General features: G+C 42.8%; 1 protein-coding gene across 1 annotated transcript in view; it reads left to right on the top strand.

Annotated features, from left to right (window-relative positions):
- Window positions 1-19,225, top strand: part of LOC111139279 (ribokinase) — an 86,584-nt gene that overhangs the window by 16,869 nt on the left and 50,490 nt on the right. Inside the window, exons 3-5 of the mRNA XM_022491516.1 lie at window positions 11,189-11,252; window positions 12,174-12,236; window positions 15,845-16,009. Coding sequence (XP_022347224.1) covers window positions 11,189-11,252; window positions 12,174-12,236; window positions 15,845-16,009 — 292 coding nt within the window. The remainder of the gene's footprint in view (window positions 1-11,188; window positions 11,253-12,173; window positions 12,237-15,844; window positions 16,010-19,225) is intronic.

Raw genomic sequence — 19,225 nt, 5'->3', positions numbered from 1 at the left:
GGACTGATCTATTCTGGATATTTCCTCTAAATGGAATCATAGGATACATGGCATTTTGTGTCTGGCTTCTTTCACTTAGCAGAATGTTCTCCAGGTTCATCTGCCTTATAGCATGGATCTATTTATTCCTTTTCTGGCAGAATAATGTCCCATTGTACAGCCCATAATCTGTCTACCCACTTGTCTGTTGATGGACACCTGAGCGGTTTCCACCTTCTGGCTGCTGCGAACGGTACTGCCATGAACATGCTTGTGCTCACACGTGCTTGAGTATCTGTTTTGTGTTGTTACAGATTGAAATAGGAGAGAGTCCTTTTCCTTATCCTTCATATTCATTTCTCCCTCACTGAATCCTCCGGGAAGTAGTGTAATGCTGCATTCCTTTAACTTACTGCGCTTCTAAGTGAAGGGTGAGAAGGGAGAGGAATTTGCCTACCCCACAGGCTTTCTACAGTCCAGCTTCTAAACAGCAGAAGTCATCCTGTTTTTAGCAATTTTTGCTACAGCGCAGCTTTTGGAAATTTGGTCTAATAACTGGTGATTCACTCATCTCTAAGCTATTTCTTCTAATGCTAGCTCTTGGATCAGAAAGGAATCTGGGCCTTAATGAACTACCCATAACTAATCCTTAAGCATAGTTCTGTTTTCAGGTATATAAGGAAATGGCATATAAAATACAGTAGTCCTTCTTGCTAGCCATCTGACTGAAATCATTTGAAAATAAAATTGGCTACCAAAGGTTCAGTGTTTTGCATGTTTAATGAAATTTTAAGATGCTAGCATTACTGGTAGAACACGAAAGTTCATTTTAGGAAAGCTAGACTCAGTCTGCACAGGAAAGGATAAGAAGAATCTGAGAAATTTCAAAGAATGAGCTCGCTCCTGTGAGCTGGGTCAGTTTCACCAATATTTCTCTGCAATGTCATTTCCCATCGCCTACAGCACTCTTCTCTCCACGGGAGTCTTTCAATGATGTACAAACTATACAATTATCATTTCATCTGCTAATCAACTGTAGTTTTATTTCTAATTTATGATTAACCTGATGAAATTCTCATCTAGCTCTTAGGTCAAAAACATCCCACGAAGCACAAGGTTCAAAGTAAGAAACGCGCATCTTCTAAGGTTGAACTCTTGATTTTAAGTGTCAACTAATCAGCCATTAATTACTGATGACCTAGTGCATGCTAGGAACTGTGGGGCTTGGAGAGGGAGCCATAGGCCTGACAATCCTATGCTTGATTAGAAATGAAGGGTCTGGGGTCTCATCGGATGGTGCGGACTTAACAGGGCTTGGGAACTGGAAAGAGGAGGATATTTGCCGGCTGGGAAAACATGGACAGAGAATTGGTATTGGAAGCGAAGTACCAAAAATGGCTGCTCTGGGAAGAGAGGAGTTCCCTCGAGCTGGAGCCGTAACAGGAGGGATTAGAGAACCCCTCTTGGAAGCTTCATAAATGCTATTCATGTAGCCATGAAAGTCAAAATTGGATGTCCCCTGGGATCTCATCCAACTCGAAGATTGAGATTGGTGTTATTTTGGGTCTGTTGAATTTGAGGCAAAGAGAAACGCAAAATAGAAAATATTTGAGTTGTGGAACTGAACTTGGGAAGTGAATCATGCAACCGTCAGGAGTGGATGTGAGAGGAATAGACAGCAGAGGGCTGTATTTGGGGAAATGGTAGAGTCAGGAGTTTGATAAAGCAGAGGTCCTATTTGTTTTATTCTGGTCTGCGTATGACAGTTTAGGGTAGCACCTGTACAACTGGGCAAGCTGTTCATACCCTCGATGCCCCGAGGCAGCCAGCGGCCATTAACGCCCTGCAGTCGGCTTTAGTGTGGGTGTCCGTACAGAGAGGATGAGAAAACTTGGCTTCAGCCAAAACCCACGTGGGGTGACTTTGCTTAGACAACCTGGAATCTTTAGACATAGATTTCTTTAAGCCTAAACAAATTGCATAATATTCTTAGACTTCTTCAAAAGAAAAAGTATCTTTTTTATAATAGAAGCTATTGTTATCCATCCATCACAATATTTTTCTATGGTTAAGTATATTCTCATTAAGCAAAGTAGCCAAACTGCTGGATAGCAGTTTTTTTTAAGATGACAAATTCCAAGTAGAAACCAAAATCATGAAATTACTCAAGATAAAAATGAACAGACGGAGTAAAAGAAAAACAGGTAGAAAATTTCCTGCGGTTTTCTTGGCCACATTAACTCAATCTACCACCCCCTACAACAAACCAAAATCCAAGCTCAGGGGAAGTAAGACCATTTGATGCCACATGCCAAACAGCTTATATCGTGCTCAAGGGACTTATCTGCCAAGATATAGAGACAAGGACTGTTAAGCAGGAGCCCATCAATGTGCATCAAGGGAAACATGTAATCATGAAACACTTCAAGTCATTAAAGAGTGGTATAGTCAGTACTCACCGGGCCCAAGGCCACAGTCCAAGGAGAATTGGAAGTAATATTTTCAGATTACAAATCCAGGCAGAGATCAAAGAAAATGAAAGTCTTCTTAGCAGGACAAAGAGTCTGTGAGGCTACCTTTCATAGGACTTCACCTGATTTTCTTAAGTGTTTCCTCCTCCATCATTCCATTCAAACTAAATGTTAGTTCTTGATATCTGAAACGGGCTGCTCAGGAGGGCCAGGGTAGAAAAAAAGAGCTCAAGATGCAGTGGCCCAGTCTCAGCCCAAAGACCCTGCTTCTTATGTGGTGGGAAGAAGCCCTGAACAGGCATGGCCCAAAATGACCCAGATCTGAAATGAGCCAAGTGGGGAGACCCTCAACCAATTAGCTGATCTTACTTTCCTCGAACATAACACTCTCTAGGAGCGCCTGGCTGGCTCAGTCGGTAGAGCACGTGACTCTTGATCTTGGGGTCGTGAATTCAAGCCCCACACTAGGCGTAGAGCTTCCTTTAAAAAGAAAAAAAAATCCACCTCTGTAGTACAATCACCTGTGTGTTTTCCTTGCAGAATGGATAGATACTAGAGTGACGCTGCCCAAAGTCTGGTCCTCGGGCCAGACTGCAAACGGTCACTGGTCTGAACAGTACAGGAATTATGAGTAAGCAATTAGCAACAGTTACAGCATTTGACAGAATAATGTTTATAGCTGATGAATGTAATAGTAATAATAAATTAAGCCTGGTATTTTGTAGGACTCTTCTTCCTGTTTTTATTTCAGTGTTGTTGCATTTTACAGAACTATTAGTCCACAGTAGATTGAAAATGAAAAAAGAAAAACAGACTTCACTACAGATGGACTGTATTAGAGGACTCATCATCTTAACCAAAGAAGTTAGATTGTCTGTTAGATTACTGTGGGACCGTCAGCTGCTCGTGCATTAAGATTTAGTTTTCCAAGATCAAAAGTAGTCACCAGCGCTTCCCACGTTATATATTAACGAAGTGAAATTTGTCCTTTCCTGAACTTGGCTGAAGGACAACTGGCTAAAACTAATGGCTCTATTGATTGGAATGCCTGGCAATGTGTCCAAATATGGGGTACCCTAGGATCCTAAGCAAATAAACAGTATGGGTCTCATATAGGAAGATTGGAAGAAAATTGGATTACCACCAACCAGCTCTTACATTCTCCCACCTCCCCTGTTAGATAAGTGGAACTCATAAATGGGGACTGTGACATTAATTTTGTATGTTAAAGGCCATTATCCCCATTTAGATAGGATTTAAACCACCAGCTAGCTTGAACAACGGGAATTTTTTCTATTCTTCTGTCCTGAATCACAAAGATTAAGTTGCACTCAGCTTGGTTTTAGTGTTAATTATATTTCTGTGCATTCTAACTTTGAGAACTGATAACTGGTAACCTGTTTTATTATAAGTGATAACTTTTTTTAGCAGAAATATTCAACTTCATGTGACCTTGGGTAAGATATCTTAGTCCTCTAGGTTTTATTTACCTCAGCTATATGTCAACAGATGGAATCCCTAGAATTTCTACTATTTTTATACTCTTCAAGGATTCCAAGCAGCCCATTCCGCAACCATTTTTTTTTTAAAGATTTTTTTTTTTTTTTGACAGACATTTCACAAGTAGGCAGAGAGGCAGGCAGAGAGAGACAGGAGGAGGAGGCAGGCTCCCTGCTGAGCAGAGAGCCCGATGCAGGACTCGATCCCAGGACCCTGAGATCATGACCTGAGCCAAAGGCAGAGGCTTTAACCACTGAGCCACCCAGGCACCCCTCCGCAACCATTTTGAAATGTAGACCTTCACTATATGGTAGCGCTAACTGCAGTCACCTTCCTCAGCACTAGATCACAGTTCTGGACTGTGGAAGCCACTGACGGGCTCTCTCTCAATGCAGAGAGCCTTCTCTGTGGTAAAAGTGAAGGAAATACCTCAGGACCCTTAGCTGGAGGAAAAGGTCTTACTCCTGACCTGACCTGCTGTTTTCCATGATTCTAACTTACGTCTCTCTATAGCTGCATTAGCCAAGATGGCAGCCACTAGCCATATGTGGCTGGATTTAAATGTAATTAAAATAAAATTTTAAATTGAGTTGTTCTGTCATACTGGCTACATTTCAAGTGCCTGTTTGGGGTAGCACAGAGAGAGAGGGCATTTCGGCATTGCAGAAAGTTCTAGTCAACTGCACGACTCTACAAGCCTCCGGGAAGAGCTGAGCCTGGGGTTGTAGAAGTTGCCTTGGCTTAAGTGCAAGTGGTTGTTCATAACTGCCGATGACCTGGCTTCTTTCACCCGGAACAGGCTTACCCAGGCTACCTCATTCTGTGTGCTTTTCCCAGAATCCTTCTGCCCAACATATTTCTCTGTTGCTACTGGAAGAGTATAGGAATGCCTTTCAGGGGTCTATTAGGAGCAAAACCTTGTGTAGGACCTTTTGGCAGCCATAGCTAGGACAATCTGAGTGCCTGTAATCATGTCCTTTTAAGAATAAGATTGGGGGCACCTGGATGGCTCAGTGGGTTAAGCCTCTGCCTTTGGCTCAGGTCATGATCTCAGGGTCCTGGGATCAAGTCCCACATCAGGCTCTCTGCTCAGTGGGGTGCCTGCTTCCTCCCCCGCACCCCCCCCCCCGCCTCTCTGCCTACTTGTGATCGCTGTCTCTCTGCCAAATAATTAAAATCTTTTAAAAATGATAAGATGGGCCAAGAGAAATGAACAGACAGGCAACTAAGATGACCAGATATGTACAGAACACATTTCATGCTCGGGGCTTAAGGAAGAATAATACAGGCCAAGCTAGAGTCTCCTATAAGGTTTTAGGAAGGCTAGACTTCTAGGATGATTGTTTAGGCAAACAATATAAGGTGGTATGCAATTAAATATTTAGTGATATCTAGTAGGAATACTTGATAACATCAAGTTAATAGTGCCTTTCCGCTGACCACTCTGTAGAACAGAGAAATCCAATGATTTTTGCCAAATACGAGTGTTAGAAGCCCACAGAATAAGGGGAGGCAAGCCTGGTGACATGAAAATGAGACCAGAGTCCACAAACACACGCTTAGCATTGGTGGCTCAGTGGTAGAATTCTCGCCTGCCACAAACACATGCTTGGCAATGTTTGTAGCTTTACGATCCCTTGATCCCCGTATTGGTCCCCATTGGGCCCCTCGCCCCAGGCAGACTCTGTCGGCCACACTATGTGTTCCCACTTACTTGACTTCCCAAGGTAACGCCAGGCAGAACCTCTCTCCCTCCTCGTTTCTTTCACACAAAGCTTCACCCACACTCTCCCAGTGTTTATCCTGCAAGCCCGTGGGCCTCAGCTGGAGGCATACATTGTCATCACCGGGGGCGTGGGCCACGGTCCCACCTGCACAGGGGCTGCTTTCATTGATCTTCGGTGTCACCTGGGCACCAGGATGTATGTAAGCTGCTCGGGAGCTCTAACACTCAGCGAAGACTGAGAACTACCGGTTTCCTACCTGCGGGACAGAACTCACCCCAGTCCCACTCTATCTGGCTCAGGTGGAACAGTTTGCCGCCAAAACGTAAAGAATTTTAACTAGCCCAATAATGGCAGAACTGAAATTCAATTCCAAGTTTCCTGACTCCCAGTCGAATTATTTTGCTTTTACGGCCGAGATACTTACACTTAAAGTTCTCTTATCAATTTGAGAGGCAAATGTGACTGGGAAGACAGAGAAGCCTCCAAAAATACCTAAAGAGGTTCTCCTCTGGAATTACGATGTCAAGTCCTTTTTGTTTCAAGGACCGTTTGAAATCATTCACTGTGATTTTTTTTTTCTTTTTTCTTTTCTTAATTTTAATTCAGTTAGCCAGATCATTAGTTTCAGAGGTAGTATTCAAGAATTCTTCACTGTGATTTTCATTCACAGTCATTACAGATCATTCCATTTGTGTCATTCACTGTGATTTTCAAGATACTTTCGCCCAGCTCTCAATGAGGCAATGCGTGACACCTTAGCCTGGGTCCCACCTCTCTGATTTCTGGTTATGAATTTCCAGTTCCTGGGGAAGAGGCTTATATTTGAGGCAGAAGAAGCCAAAGGGGTTTGGAAGGTGTTCGCTCCTCTTGACCTTTTTTAAAGTCAATCCAGCAGAATAAATGATTGCGTGAGAGGTTTGAGGGTGGGGAAACAGGGAAAAGGGCATTCTTTTAGGATGACGTTGCCCAAAGCATCCGTGCTACTCTGTAATGCAGAAAGAAAAAAGAGGCCTCAGATCTCTGCTGCTTTTTGCCCACATTTCGCTATAATAAATAGGTATGTCTGAGACACAGACATGCTCACGGTTGGCTGTGTTAGTCTCACGGAAGTAACAGGATACCTGGTTACATTAAACAGCATTAGTTTCACCATTAATGCAGACGTTATGTTTTCATTACAATAATAGTAATACGGTCTTATTTTTAAAATAATTCAGTGCACCCACATGCTTGCTTCCATGACCAGGTACTCTTCGGTTTGAAAATAGGGAGCAGCAGGACGAATTGGAAGCACCAGGGAGAACCAGATAGGCAGGAATGTAGTTTATAAGAAAGATTGACTCTGGGGCTCCTGGGTCGCTCAGTGGGTTAGAGCCTCTGCCTTCGGCTCGAGTCATGATCCCAGGGTCCTGGGATCGAGCACCGCATCGGGCTCTCTGCTCAGCAGGGAGCCTGCTTCTCTGCCTACCTCTCTGCCTACTTGTGATCTCTCTCTCTGTAAATAAATAAATTAAAAGAAAAAAAGAAAGATTGAATCTAAGCAGCAGGAGCCGTGCCCTCCCTGCAAGGGAAGGAGCCCTTGTGGCAACAGGACTGCCCTGGTGATGATGAGGATGGGGACGATGGCCGTGACATTGATAGTGCCAAGCCATTACTGAATCCTTCACAGTTGTCAACCTGCTTCACGCGTGTTATTTCATCCCTGCAGCAAACTTGCTGTGACTTTCTAGATAAGGAGACTGAGACCAAGAGGCCATTAGAGCGGCTTGCCCCAAACCACAGGGGTCGGGAAGGGGCTTCTGACTTACACAACAGAAATGTGAATATTGCCTTCCTGTTCGGAGGCTTCTCATCAGTTCTTTTACTTGGGAATGTGTCACCATGACCCTGAGGCCAAGTTCACGGAGCTGAGGTTGCCTTCTCTTGATCCTCAGCAGTGGTGTTACTTTGCCATTATTTTTTAGTTACCAGATTTTTATTTCTGTCATGGGAATATCCAAGAGGGCGAAGGCAAAGTATGTTTGTTCCAAGTCTCACATAGAGTTAGAACGTCAGCCAACAGGTTTGCCAGGAAGTCACTGTTGGACTAAAACTGGAACCATCAGTGTGCCAGGGGGCGCAGACCATCAGAGGACTCCAGGAGGAGGAACAGGACTGCAGCATGGGGCGCCTGGGGGGCCTGGTTGGTTAAGCATCTGACTCTTGATCCCAGTTCAGGTCTTGACCTCATGGGTCTTGATCTCAGGGTCGTGGTTCAAGCCTCACAAAAAAATTAAAAATAAAATACCACTGCAGCAAGCCTGCAAAATGCAGTTACCGTGAGCATGCCATCCCTTCCTAATTTCGCCTCGGATGGGGGCAATATTCCACTTGGCGGGACAGCTGCCTGGTCTTATTTTCCCTCTGACAGTTTCTGGAGGGCAAAACCGCATGCTTTTTGGTTTTCTCCTCCCTTCCAACCAATCTTTCTAATCCCTGCACTTCCTAATGTTTATATCACCACACCATTTATCAAACATGCCTTTGAAATTCACCTTAAACAGATTTTTCCCGGCGGGGGAGTGGGTGGTACTGATTTCTCCTGTATTAAACTGATAGGAAAGGGGGGAGAAGTTTCTTCGCTCTAATCTGTACCAGGCCCCACATGCCTAAGAATGGCCTTCCTTTAATCCCTACAACATTCTCATAACGATGCCTTCCCAACTCTGTAGTGTCTTGATTGCCCATGGAAGACAGCTAAATGATGTTTTAAAAAAAGAGAGAGAGAGAGAGAAAACAATTAGTTTCTGGTATGAATCTTTGACCTAAGAAATGGGATGCTTTGGTTGATGAATGGTCAGCCTTCCATGAAGAAAACCGTTGATAGATGACGTCCTTCAACCAGGGAGCTCTCCCCCATGGCAGTGCTTTCTAGTGGACGCTCTTCATTGTAGAGATAGAAATTCTGCTAATAAGAAATTATTATAGGAGCTCCTGGGAGGCTCAGTGGGTTAAGTCTCTGCCTTCAGCTCAGGTCATGATCTCAGGGTCCTGGGATCAAGCCCCACATCAGGCTCTCTGCTCAGTGGGGAGCCTGCTTCCCTCTCTCTCTCTGCCTGCCTCTCTGCCTACTTGTGATCTCTCTCTGTGTCAAATAAATAAAATATTTTTTTTAAAAAAGAAATTATTATATATCTTTCCAGATTATTGCCTAATCCGCATTTCTGCCGGGAAAGGAGCACAGGGAAAAATGTCCTTTGAGGAAGAAGTTCTTAGAGGTGGCATTTAAATCAGGGGTCAGCACGCTACCACCCATGGGGCAAATCTTGCCTACCATGTATTTTTATAAAGTTTTATTGGTACACAGCCACATCCATTTGTCTACAGATTTTCTTTGGCTGCCTTCACACTACAACAGCAGAGCTGAATCGTTGCAAAAGAGACGATCTGGCCCAAAATGTCTAAACTATTATCTCTCCGGCCCTTTAGAAAAGAAAATTTTCCAACCCCTGATCTAGACAATCCAGGATCTCACCAGGAAGTTTTCTCATCACTCATTGAGGATCTTGACCCAAGTAAACCTGTAGGTTTCTTTCTATTGATATATCCAGAGAGGAGCGATTTTCTGTGGAAAAGCAGAGCACACCAGGAGTGGCTGAGACCCGGACAGATACATCATCCATTGAAGTGCTCACTTGCGGGACAGAGAGATAGTAGTTCAGGAGTGGCAAGCCCAAAGCCAACAGGTGCCAGGCAGGTAACATAAATTACAGGAGGCCAGGTGGGGGCTGTGGTCTGGAGAGCATGCACTCACCTTTGGGGCAGTTCCAGCTGGGGTGGCCTTGCAGGAATGTGGGCCCAGTGTTACCAGAACCTCAGGATTTTCAGGACCTCCTGGAAATTTGTTTTTGTGAAGTCCACTAATACTTAAATGGTGACAGCTGGTTAAAATTTAAAATAAAATAGGAGGAAAACCAATATAACACTGTACATTAACTACACTAAAATTAAAGTAAAATAAAAATAAAATCGGGCATCCGCACAAAAGCCAGCACATTAATTTCTCATTACCAACATTTAGAAGCAACTCAGGGGGGGGCGCCTGGGTGGCTCAGTGGATTAAAGCCTCTGCCTTCAGCTCAGGTCATGATCCCGGGGTCCTGGGATCGAGCCCCGCATCGGGCTCTTTGCTCAGCGGGGAGCCTGCTTCCTCCTCTCTCTCTGCCTGCCTCTCTGCCTACTTGTGATCTCTGTCAAATAAATAAATAAAATCTTTAAAAAAAAAAAAAAAGCAACTCAGGGTGTCCTTCAGTGGGTGAATGGATAAACCACAGTCCACCCTGTACCACGGAACATTTTTCAGCACTAAAAACAAATGAGTGATTAAGCCGCAAAAAGACATGGAGGAAACTTCGATGTATTTTCTAAGTGAAAGAAGCCAGTCTAAGAAGGTTATGTATTGTATGATTCCAATGATATGGCATTCTGGAAAAGACAAAACTATGGAGACAGTAGAAAGATCAGTGGTTGCCGGGGCTTGGACAGAGAGAGGGATGAACAGGCAGAGCACAGAGGGTTTTTGCCACAGGGATCCATTCTGGATAATACTATAATGGTGGATAACCGGGGCACCTGGGCGGCTCAGTGGGTAAGCCATTGCCTTCGCCTCAGGTCATGATCCCAGGGTCCTGGGATCAAGCCCCACATCGGGCTCTCTGCTCAGCAGAGAGCCTGTCCCCCCCCAGCCTGCCTGCCTCTCAGCCTACTTAGGATCTCTGTCTGTCAAATAAATAAAGTCTTTAAAAAGATAATACTAATAATGGTGGATAACCTGTCTATACGTGTGTCAAAACACATAGAGTGTACAACACCAGAGTGAACCCTAAGGTAAACTATGGAGTCTGGGTGGCAACAATGTGGCAAACATGGGATTACTGATTGTAACAGATGTGGCACCTTAACCACCTTGCCCATGAATGGAAGAGGAATGGGTGTCCCAGGAGAGAACCGAAGTATCATTACCAGAATGCAGGCAAGGAGGCAAAAGCAACAGACTTCCATGATACCCAGTTACCCAAGTTATCGAGGGCTTTTTCAGTTCCCTCTTCTCTACCCTATCCTGTGTCAGATAAGAAGATTCCAAAACACCAGGCAAGTCATTACAAAGATGCTCTCGTTTATAGTGAAGTACAAACAACTGAGATTCTCCATAAATATTGAGGACTGTTGATTGTAGACAGCTCTGTCTTAGTGGGAGTTTCCACACGAACAGATCAAAATGAGAGCAAAGTTCTAGAACTCGTGACAGTCATTAAATGCTTCACGTTTTAGGTAGGATGTAAGTGGAACAATTCTTTGGGCCGAAATCAAGTTTAGCATCTTACATTAAGAAGATTAATTAGCTAATGTTTATAAAGTACTGTGCAGATATGCCCTTTTAAAATGCTAAGTATTCTAAAAGCTACATTGTAGCATTTTACTAAATGTAAAAGATCTAACATTCATCATTTTTTTTTTTTTTTTTTGGTACAGGTTGGCAAAGATTCGTTTGGCAATGATTATATAGAAAACTTAAAACAGAACGATATTTCTACAGGTAAAATTGCATCTTTTTTAAAGTTACTTTTTATGACTTTCCCCTGGGATCTGGCTACAAGAACAGTTGAATATAGAATAGAATTATTAGATCCTCCTCTGGTGGCCAGAGAATTTTTATGCGCAGACTTGTCTTGTCTTACTTAAATGTCGTTTGGTTAATTCTTTCATGTATATTCCTCCAGATGGGAATAAAATGATAAGAGGTTACAAACCTTCCTTCATCTTGTAGAAATGTTTCCAAAAGCAGGTGACAAGAGAAAACAGGTGCTGCGTTCACAAAAGATATTTTAAGAAAAGTTATTGAATGTCACGGCTGGAAATGATCTTTGAAACCACTGAAGCTGATGCCATCGTTGCACAAAAGAGACACTGAAGGCCAGATTGGTTCTCAATGTGTCCAAGAGCACACAGCCAGTTGGAGCCAGAGGCAGGAGTAGAATGCAGGTCTTTGGCTCCATTTCAAGACTATTTTGCTGCTGCGAAAGGCCGCCTGATCAACATTGCCATTTACACTCCAGACCATGATTCTTGATGAGATGCAAAGCTTATGAAGAAATGCAACTGAGTTCATTGTATAGGTTTGACCTTTAATCTCTCAAGTCTATCATTTCTTTCACTGAAGAAAAGAAATGTGATGGTCTAGAAAAATGCACATGTATCCTCTATGAATAATGTGGATGAATTGGAAGGGGGGTTGTTCATAATGTAGAGCAAAGGTGCAACTAAGCGTAAAGGCTTCGGTCTTCCTCACTGTAGAGGTGATGGGTATAAATTAGCGCTAATTGCTTATTTCTTTTATCATTCCAGATGGTTAAAGGTTAAAAAGTTTTTCCAAAGATGAGTGGTGCATTGAAATCGCTAAAAGAGATTATCCATGCCAGGCTGTGTGTACATGATTGTAATTTCTTTTTTCTTTTAGAATTTGCATATCAGACTCAAGATGCTGCTACAGGAACTGCGTCTATAATTGTCAATAACGAAGGTACGTGTTTCGCATATTGAAGTGTCATTTCGTGAAGCAGTTCGTGTCCAGAACTAGAGCAGGAGCATCGATTTTTACCGTAATCCTATGGGTCTCTTACCATACCCACCGCCCCAAGGCCTCAAGTGTGGTCCTGCCCATCTAACTATGCATGTTTCCCTTTATGTGTACTTCCCAACTTGATCATTTAAATATAAAATTGGCCATCCAATACACGGAAAGTGTTACAGTTGCCTCCGAATAATATTTATATGGTGAAACGTCCCATTATCCTTCTTGTGAATACAGCTTTGGTATTTGTCTCTAAAAGCAGTTAAGTATTCATCTGTCATTTCACTTATACTAGGTAAATAAATGTAAGTAGATAGGTGCACAAAGAAGTTAATGAATCATATTTATAGAATATTTACTGAGCAAATGGCAGCAACTAATTACTTCTAAGTTAGCATTAGTGTTCAATTTTGTCTGCTCTTTAAATTGCAATCAACCTTCAAAAGTCTATATATACAACTATGTCTGTCTGTCACAGGGCCTTGCGACAGGTAAAACATTCATCTTGAAAAACAGTAACTTCCCTTTACCCTCCAGTAAACTTTTCATCATTTCTGCCAACTATTTTAAATATTAAAAAAAAAAATTTTTTTAAACCTATGTGAAATTCTTTAATTCAGAATTAAGAACCAAGCATTTCATGAGACACTTCAGACAGAACCTGGGGCATCGTGGGCAATCAGCATGCATTTTGTGGAATTATGATTTGTCAGAATATGTCTTTGATTTGTAATATAGTTTCATACAATCGTTTCTCACAGAAGATACAGTATTTTTAGCTCTGCTCTCGCGATCCCAAAGTGGCAATAACAACAATTAAAAAAATGTATTCCACTTAAAGCAGATTAAATTTTTCACTCTAACAATAGACCGTCTGTGTTCATTACTTAAAGCTACATTTTAAGTAATCATTGCCGCCAACAGCAGTTCATTCCCCGTCTTCAACCTTTTTTGTGTTCTAGGGATATCTTTGAGTTCCATTTCATCCTTACCAATGTTGCAAGAAACTACACTTTCCATGCAAAGATGTAGTTTAATGTTGTGTATTGAGTGCCTGTTACGCTAGAACTTGTCTGATTTATTTATCGCACATGGTAATACCCTTGAGACTATAGATTGTCCTAGAAGAGCTAACACAAATCCCCAGAGAGGGGACCATCGGCTCCCTTAAGTGAAGGAATGAGTAGCAAGGTAAAGTAAGGAGTTCAGTTTTGACAAGTTAAATTGGTGGCATGAATGGTCTTGCCATCTGGCCGTGTCTACCGGACAGCTGTCGTCAGTTCAGCCAGGCCAGAAACATAGATCCAGGAATCAGCAACACAGAAACACCAGTCGACTCTAGCAGAGAGAATGAGGTCACTGAAGGAGAAAAGGAAGGAGAAGGCTGTCTTTCAGTGTGTGGGTACTTTGAATTTTTCCAGTACCAAGATTGGGTTTATGCTAAACCATCCCCACTTTATTAAGTCCTCCTTGTGGCCAAGAGACACATCTGTGGTAAGATGATAGGCTAGCATGTGTTCTGTGTTCAGAGGTAATTTTAGGACATGTCTATACAAGATCAGCACGAGCAGCCTGGAGCACAAAAAAGAAATGACTGCTACAACTCGTCCCTCTAGATCAGAGCTGTCCAAAAGAAATATCATGCAAGCCACAGACATAATTTGAAATTTTCCATGAGCCGCATTTTAAAAAGTCAAAAGAAATAGGTAAAATTAATCTTAATATCCTCACTTAACCCGATATATCGAAAATATTCTTTTCAACATGTAATCAAAATGTTCCTAAAAACGAGTGAGATATTTTGTCTTCCTTATTTTTTTTTTTTTGTACTCAGTCTTTAAAATCTTCTATGTACTGGGATTATACACAACTAATGAATCATTGAACACCACCTCGAAAACTAATGATGTACTGAATGTTGGCTAAATGAACATAATAAAAAAAAATTTTTTTAAGATTTTATTTATTTATTTGACAGACAGAGATCACAAGTAGGCAGAGAGGCAGGCAGAGAGAGAGAGAGGAGGAAGCAGGCTCCCCGCTGAGCAGAGAGTCCAATGTGGGGCTTGATCCCAGGACCTGGGATCATGACCTGAGCCGAAGGCAGAGGCTTTAACCCACTGAGCCACCCAGGCGCCCCCACAAAATTTTTTTAATAAAAATAAAATCTGCTATGGATTACAATGGAAGCACATCTCAATTTAGACCAGACACATTTCAAGTGCTCAAGGGCCACATGTGGCTTGAGCTCATGACTCTCAAATGGGACAGCACAGCTCCTAAAAGTTCACCTCACAGATAAAATGTACCCCCACTTCTTCCCCCATTTAGGTGGGACTTTCGAGAGTGGGTCCAAGTAAAGAGTGTTTAAGATTCTTACTTCTGCTTCTGTTTGTTTTTTTTTTAAGATTTTATTTATTTGACAGACAGAGATCACAAGTAGGCAGAGAGGCAGGCAGAGAGAGAAAGGAGGAAGCAGGCTCCCTGCTGAGCAGAGAGCCCGATGCGGGACTCGATCCCAGGACCCTGGGATCATGACCTGAGCCGAAGGCAGAGGCTTTAACCCACTGAGCCACCCAGGTGCCCCAAGAAATAGACTTTTATATACATACAATGGCATATTATTCAGCCATAAAAAAGAACAAAATCTTGCCATTGGCAACAACATGGATGGAGCCAGAGAGTATCATGCTAAGGGAAATAAGTCAGTCAGAGAAAGACAGAGATACCTCATGATTTCACTCGTATGTGGAATTTAAGAAACATAAAAATAAAATAAAGGGAAAAAAAGAAAGACAAAACAAGAAATAGCCTTTCTTAAAAAAAGATTTTATTTACTTATTTGACACAGAGAGAGAGCGATCACAAGTAGGCAGAGAGGCAGGCAGAGAGAGAGGGGGAAGCAGGCTCCCCGCTGAGCAGAGAGCCCGATACGGGACTCAATCCCAGGACCCTGGGATCATGACCTGAGCCGAAGGCAGAGGCTTTAACCCACTGAGCCACTCAGGCGCCCCTTCTGCCTCTGTTTGATCTGATGCAGCCTAAATCAAATATCCCTCTCTCGACCTTAGGTGATCTGGCACAATTCCCATCTGTTACATATTACAAAACATGTTTTGATTTTCAGAATATCCTAGGTGCACACGCGAACTGACTGCGTACCACAGAGCCTTGGTTTTCAGTGTTGGGCAAGTTTACTCCTGTTCATAGACATCATTATGACATCTGTCATTTCGGATTTGGAATCTTTACCACACGCTTTGTACCCATCATTTTTAACTGTTAGGTATCACCTTCCAGCTAGTTTTCTTTGTATATAAGAATATTGATAGGGGAATTTTTTTTTATTTTACTCAAAACGATGACAATAATATTAATCTTACAGAGCAGGGATCCACAAAGATACAGCGGAAAACTAGAATTTCACCTGAATCACCTAGAAATGTCAAAATTAATACTTGTAACACATTTAGTATAATGACCTTGTAAGGGTGATTGTAATATTGCAGAATATCATTGCTTGGTTTTTAATATAATTATGCGGAAATTCTTTATAGGCCAGAACATCATTGTTATAGTGGCTGGAGCCAATTTACTTTTGAATACCGAAGACCTGAAGAAAGCAGCCAGGACCATTAGCAGAGCCAAAGTAATGATCTGCCAGTTAGAAATAACTCCAGAAACGTCTTTGGAAGCCCTGATGATGGCCCACAGCAATGGAGGTGATTTTCCGTATTTGTTATTCTTCCTAGAAAAGCTTTTGTCGCTGTTTTAGGGAAAGGTAGTCTTTCAAATTAAGCAAAGCAGTCCTTTCCCTGGAGTGAAAGATGCTTTCTTCCACCCGTGAGATTCACAGTCTTCTCATAGTTCTTGATAGTGTTAGAAGGGCATACAGATAGGGTAAAAAGTAACCTGAGTAGCACTACTGATATCCCATGATATAAATCCTCAATCTAATTAGAAATAATACAAGTAGCGACTAGAACCTCAGAAGCAGCCCAGGGCCCAACAGCAGAATGGTGGCTTTTCCAAGAAGCAGAGGCGAAGGTGCACGTCATGTATCGTGACCAGACAGGTGGGTGTATTTTGACAAATGTCTCTAGGAATTGAAGCTTAGCTCTTTCTCCATTTTCTAAAACTCCATCTCTGCTCTATAAACCACAAAAGATTATTTATATGTAGTATTTTCTATGTTGTCAGTGGCCTTTAAGCAGGGAGTTGGTTTTGTTTGACCTTCAATTTTGGAAATTTTCAAATATACAAAGGCGGGCAGAATTGCACAGTGAAACCCTTCACCCAGCATCAACAATTAACCAGCACGTGGCTAAGGTTGATTCATCTGTCCTCCCACTTACTGCCCCCCTTTCTCCCCCTGCAAATCACAAACTCTTTAAAAAATCCAAATAGTTTCTTTGTGTTTGTTTCTTGCTCACCATTGACTTGTGGGCAAAGCATCTTCTGAGTTAGAATCCCATTTCCGTTCCTTTTTAGCTTTGTGGTCTCTCCAGAATTATCCGACGTTTCTGAGCCTTGTTTGTGAAATGCTTATAGAAGAAATACTCCCCTGCAGAATTGTTCTTCTAAGAAGGAAACAAAATAAAATAAAACATGATGCTGAGCATGACATAATAAAATAAAATCTCAATAAATCCCAAATAGCTTCTCCTTTTCACTTCTCTCTTTAAATTTAAAAATTAGGGTAATATCCAGATCTCAACACCATTTGGTCAAAAAAAAAAAAAAAATCAAAATAGAAAGTCGCCACTCTAAAACAATGGCTTCCTTATGATATTGCAACCATAGTTCTGTGACTTACGAGAACCTCTTTGACTTTTCCACATGAAACTTTCTCATCAAGATACAAAACTAAGAGAAGGGAAGAAAAAGAACAGTAAGAGTGTGTGTGTGTGTGTGTGTGTGTGTGTGTGTGTGTGTGTGTGTTTGTATAAGTCACTACTCCCAAAGTCGACAGCATTCTGCATAGCAATGAAAGTAAGTTACTTGAAATGATTTTGTAGAGAATCTTTAAATGTATGGCCAGATTTAACAAATTTTCCTCTTGGCAAAACAACGTGCTGTGGCAAAATTCTCACTGACATTTAATGTATTTTTAATGGACTTGAAGCTGTCAGAAAGAATTCGAAGCCAAAACCCATTTGGTTACATTTTCCCAGGGTGTCACAGAGAGAGCCTAATGCTTCTGGTAAGCGTTGCCTGCACTGCCTTCATGTGAATCAAGCAATGTGGATACAACACGCCACTTCATTCACACTCCTGTCTTGCTTTCTGTAGGTCAAGGCATATTCTCATCTAACTCCATTTCCTACTCTCGCTCGCTTCTCAGAGATCACTGTTGCCTCTGTACTAGTCTAGTTCCTTGTTAGCTACCCAGCCTGTGGAGGAGAGAAAGGTACGGCCACCCGGTTGAGGATCTAACCTGCCACAGGTGACGCTGGAGTTATCCAGAGGGGCAGATGACCTCGGGCTGTCATTTGGGTGGGCAGCTGGAGGACCTGGGGCATCAGGAACCGGCAGGGGTATGGGGCACCTGGATGGCCCAGGTCTGGATCTCAGAGTCGTGAATTCAAGCCCTGCATTTAAAGGCGGGGGGCGGTGCAGGTAGGGAGGGAACGGGCAGGGGTAGTGATGGTAAGCCAAAGAGCACTAGCTGACTTCACATTTTTACTAAGAGCCAGCATGTCTGAGTATGAATTCCATGCACTCTCATATGTACCTGACCCTCAGAAAAACCTCATGACAAAGATACGGCAGGCATTATTCTCCCGAACGGAAGGCAGGAAGATAGACTTGGAGAGTAAGTAATTAGCTCAACCAGGGTCAGTGTAGAAACCCAGATTTCAGAGGCCAAGACCCAACTTCTGTGTTCTAGAATGCACTTTAAATAAAGAAAGTGCCCCATCCCATTGACTCCAAGGAACTGAGCCTTCATGGAGAAAAATAAAATCCACGAACTGTAACCTTGTTCAACATGTGGCCTCAGCTTTGAGTGTTTTCGATACTCTCGAGTGCTTCCTACGATGTGTCCCTTACCCGCTCCCATAAAACACTCGCACACATACGCACACACACAAACATACTCTGCTGACTAGAACTCAGCTGGTCCTCCCTTGGTAGTAACCAGCCAGAAGCAGCTTAGATTCTATACCATGAGAGAGTGTGTGTGTGTGTGTGTGTGTGTGTGTGTGTGTGTGTGAATTTACTGTGTTTTCATTCTCACGTCAGGAAAGAGTGATACCGTGAAGGGAGCACTGGTTTGAGAGTCATGAAGTTTGGCTTTGAATCCAGAATCCATCCCTTAGTAAATGGGGGACCACACGCAAGTCAGTCAGTTCTTCGCTCTGGGCCTCTGTGAAACAGGAGAACGGGTCTGCAAGCTCTCCCAGCTGCTTCCTGTCAGGATGTATGAACGGACTGATTACAGAGCAGAGCCGGCAATGCTGAGAGACGTGTTGGGCACTGCGTGGCCTGTCCACTGCCCCGTGAGACTGCCTGTGTGCTAATCAGCAGTATTCCATCTATGAGAAAAGTGGTAAAATCCTCCTCCTCCTCCTCCTCCTTTTCCTTCCCCTCCACCACTGTGGGTCTGTTATCAAAGCTCTGTCCTTCTTACAAGTAATGAACTCTGAGTTAAACACATTGTATGACTGGATTATATATAGTTGCTAAAATACAGAGGGAAGAGGAACCTCCCCCACACCCCGCTCCATCTTTGATCATATGGTTTCAGAACACTCTGTTGTCTTCACCTAAAGGAAAGCATTGGTTTTAAACGGACAGCCCCTGCAACACCAGAGATGAACCAGTGGCCCTCGATGGCCCCCTCCTCTCTGGGTCATGATGCTTCGAGGCAGGCCCCCAGCAGGGCTGCTGCTGCAGCTGCCTGTGATGAAATTATGCATGTCGGGTCTGGTCTTTCT

This window comes from Enhydra lutris, unplaced genomic scaffold, assembly GCF_002288905.1.
Source record: "Enhydra lutris kenyoni isolate GAN:26980312 unplaced genomic scaffold, ASM228890v2 scaffoldscaffold98, whole genome shotgun sequence".
In the NCBI taxonomy this organism is placed as follows: Eukaryota; Metazoa; Chordata; class Mammalia; order Carnivora; family Mustelidae; genus Enhydra; species Enhydra lutris.
This window is presented reverse-complemented; position numbering and strand designations above follow the sequence as displayed.